The sequence below is a fragment of the Cicer arietinum genome, chromosome 5 (assembly GCF_000331145.2).
Source record: "Cicer arietinum cultivar CDC Frontier isolate Library 1 chromosome 5, Cicar.CDCFrontier_v2.0, whole genome shotgun sequence".
Classification (NCBI taxonomy): Eukaryota; Viridiplantae; Streptophyta; class Magnoliopsida; order Fabales; family Fabaceae; genus Cicer; species Cicer arietinum.
In genome coordinates this window covers 65,552,490-65,555,333 of record NC_021164.2, presented here as the reverse complement: position 1 = coordinate 65,555,333, position 2,844 = coordinate 65,552,490, and the positions used below count along the sequence as shown (strand labels likewise).

The following is a 2,844-nucleotide window of genomic DNA, read 5'->3' as shown; positions in this document are numbered from 1 at the left end:
TAAACAAAAACCAATCCAACATAAATTGAAATAGAGCTACTTCAAAGTGGATATTATTACAAGACAAAGGGAGTTGATCCCTTATATGCCGAAAGACTAAAAAAGCATGGATGATAACAACATTACAGTTACAGCATTAAAAAGCAATTAAAACAGTTACAACTCAAATAAAAAGCACCAGATTAAAATCTTATCATAAACACTTGTGCTCAATACCATTATAAACTTAGTTAAAATGCAGAAAACTTCATAACTACTGATAAAAGTCTCCACTTCAGTCTTCATTTCAGAGCCAAACAAGGTTTTCATGCCTTGATTGTTACACTGCACAGGCATAAACCAGATGGCCTTATGTTTGAAGTTTGCCACTCTGACCCTAAAGCGGCATTTGGATCATATAACAATGTTTGATTAGTAGGTTCTTTCTCCAACGGAAATAGCAATAATTTTCCGTCCAGTATCCCAAATTGAAAACCAACACTCAAGCTCCCTGTCATTGGGACGGGCACCATTGTCCATGAGTTGTCCTCTGGACTGAATATTGAAAGCTTTCGCTGATTTTTCCACTCAGTACAGAACAACTTATTCCCCAATACTGCATGAGCTGTGACCATAACACAGCCATTCTTAATATCGCACCAGCTGTGCTTCTCGGGGTTATATATATCAACAAACTTGGAATTTCCAATAGTAAAGCTTGACCTTCCACCCATAACATAGAGTTTACTCTCAAATCCGCAAGCAAAGCAACCCCACCTCGGGCGACGAAGGCTCTCTATCAGTGTCCACTTATCAGTATCTGGATCATACATCTCAACACTAGAGAGACTGTTGCCGTCTGCCCCATGGCCTCCAACAATATAAACCAAACCGTTCACTTCAGCACAAGCGAAGTCAAAACGAGCCACATTCATGTTTGATAATCTGCTCCAACTGCAATTAAGAACAGAGCAAGTCAAGAAATTAGAACTTTATGACATTGGCATCTTATCTTAATCTTAAGCATAAGAGACCATTATGTTTCAAAAACTATGATTAGGACAATAGGTTAATCAACTTACATTGGAGAACCTATTTATCTTATACATAATAAATTCTCAAGATTTTCAGTTAAAATGCAGATTAGAGAAGATAACTATACCTGTTAAGGCAAGAGTCATATTGGTAAACTTCTGCTGAGGCGACGGCAACTCCATCAATAGCTGAATAACCAGCCATGATAATTAGCTTTCCATTAAGAACCACTACCCCGAACGACGCCTTTTCTGGACCAGGCATTGGTGGAATGGATAGACATTTGTTACCAAGACAATCCATGACCTCCCAGTGGCTTTCTCTCCCTTCACTGTCATTTGTTAAGAAATAGAGCCATTCCTCAAGCACCCCTGCCAATTTTCGCACCATTACAAATTCTTTGCTTTGCATAAACAACCTCCACCTCTTACAGACACCACCCATGGCTGGGAAGTTGGAACGGGGAACAAGTGCAAGGCAATACTTTGCAACATCATCAGGAAGCCCAGGTAGAATAGGGCTACCTTCTTCATCCAAAGCCTCAATGGTTAAACTATGATCGCTTTGTGTACGAATGGATTTATCTTGATTGACAAAATTAGTGAAACACATGTTTGACTTTATAAATCTCTTCTTTCCAACAACAAAACCAGGCATTTGCCAAATCGGCGATAATTTTGTTGTGATCAATAAATCAAATAATTCACAAAATGTCTTACTGAGAATCCGAAATCATATAACTAAAGAAATTCATAAAATCCTTCACCAATTGGGATTCTACAAGACCAAGGCATAAAAGATGTGGTAGAACGAATCACTTGAGCAGTATAAGCAGATGAGTTTTTATGCTTTGTCCAGTCTGATTCAGATTCCATATCAGTGGTTCTTCTCCTACACTGATTCTTTTCACTTCTTTTCTGCCAATTATTTCTTAAGCTGCCAGTTATGGATCTGGCCTCACACATTGACCAGAGATCTACAAATTATGACAAATAGTTGTTAGATTTGATCATTTGAAGATAAAATTATATAAATTGACCAATGTTCATCTCATCCACAAAATTATGAGCACATAACACACAGGGTCGTATACCAGAATAGGCCATAGAACAGGCAAGACTTAGCCACCCGTAACTTCCATTGTCTTCAAGTCCATACAAGCTGAATACATCAAACAGGATAAAAATAAGTCAAAACACAAGAATTAGTGCATATATACATATTCAAAGGGAAATAAAATCATTCTGGAGGGTTGAAAAGTAAATCACCATTCAGTTAGTACATATTTGGTTTCCAGGTCTGGATCCGCAAAATCAAAATCACTGTAAATCGCTATGATTTTATCAATACCACCGTGAAACCAAACATGCACTTAGAAGCACGAGTAGCCACCAGATCTAATGTAAAATTGATGATACTACAACGTAGATGAGTTTGCACACAAATAACCTTTTTTTTTCTATGTAGGATTCAATTGATCTATAGAATGAAACTTTAACACAATCCACAGAATCAGAGTTTCCAGAAAACAAAAATCACATTTACTCATTTGCTATAATATAGACAAAATCAAAGTCTAGTTTCATTGAATATACACACCACAAGACAATATCACACCGCTTGGAAATTAAAAATATTTCGGGAAGTTAACACAATTCTGAACCAATAAAAGTATAATATATGAGTCTGTAAACGAGATTTAAAATAACATCCAAATCGACGATGAAAACGAAGGTAGATCTGTAAAAGAGACAATTAAAAGGGCGATAAAAAAAAAAAAAAAAAAAAAAAAAAAAAAAAAAAAAAAAAAAAAAAAAAAAAGGAATTTAG

The 2,844-nt window shown here is 36.1% G+C and overlaps 1 protein-coding gene across 1 annotated transcript; it reads right to left on the bottom strand.

Annotated features, from left to right (window-relative positions):
* LOC101511678 (F-box/kelch-repeat protein At1g67480-like) lies at positions 1-1,986 on the bottom strand. Its single transcript, XM_004502248.3, has 2 exons — positions 1,142-1,986; positions 1-933 (listed from the first exon to the last, which is right to left on the bottom strand). Exons 1-2 carry the CDS (start codon positions 1,669-1,671, stop codon positions 306-308), a joined length of 1,158 nt encoding a protein of 385 aa, XP_004502305.1. The 5' UTR covers positions 1,672-1,986; the 3' UTR covers positions 1-305.
* Positions 1,987-2,844: the final 858 nt, after the last annotated feature.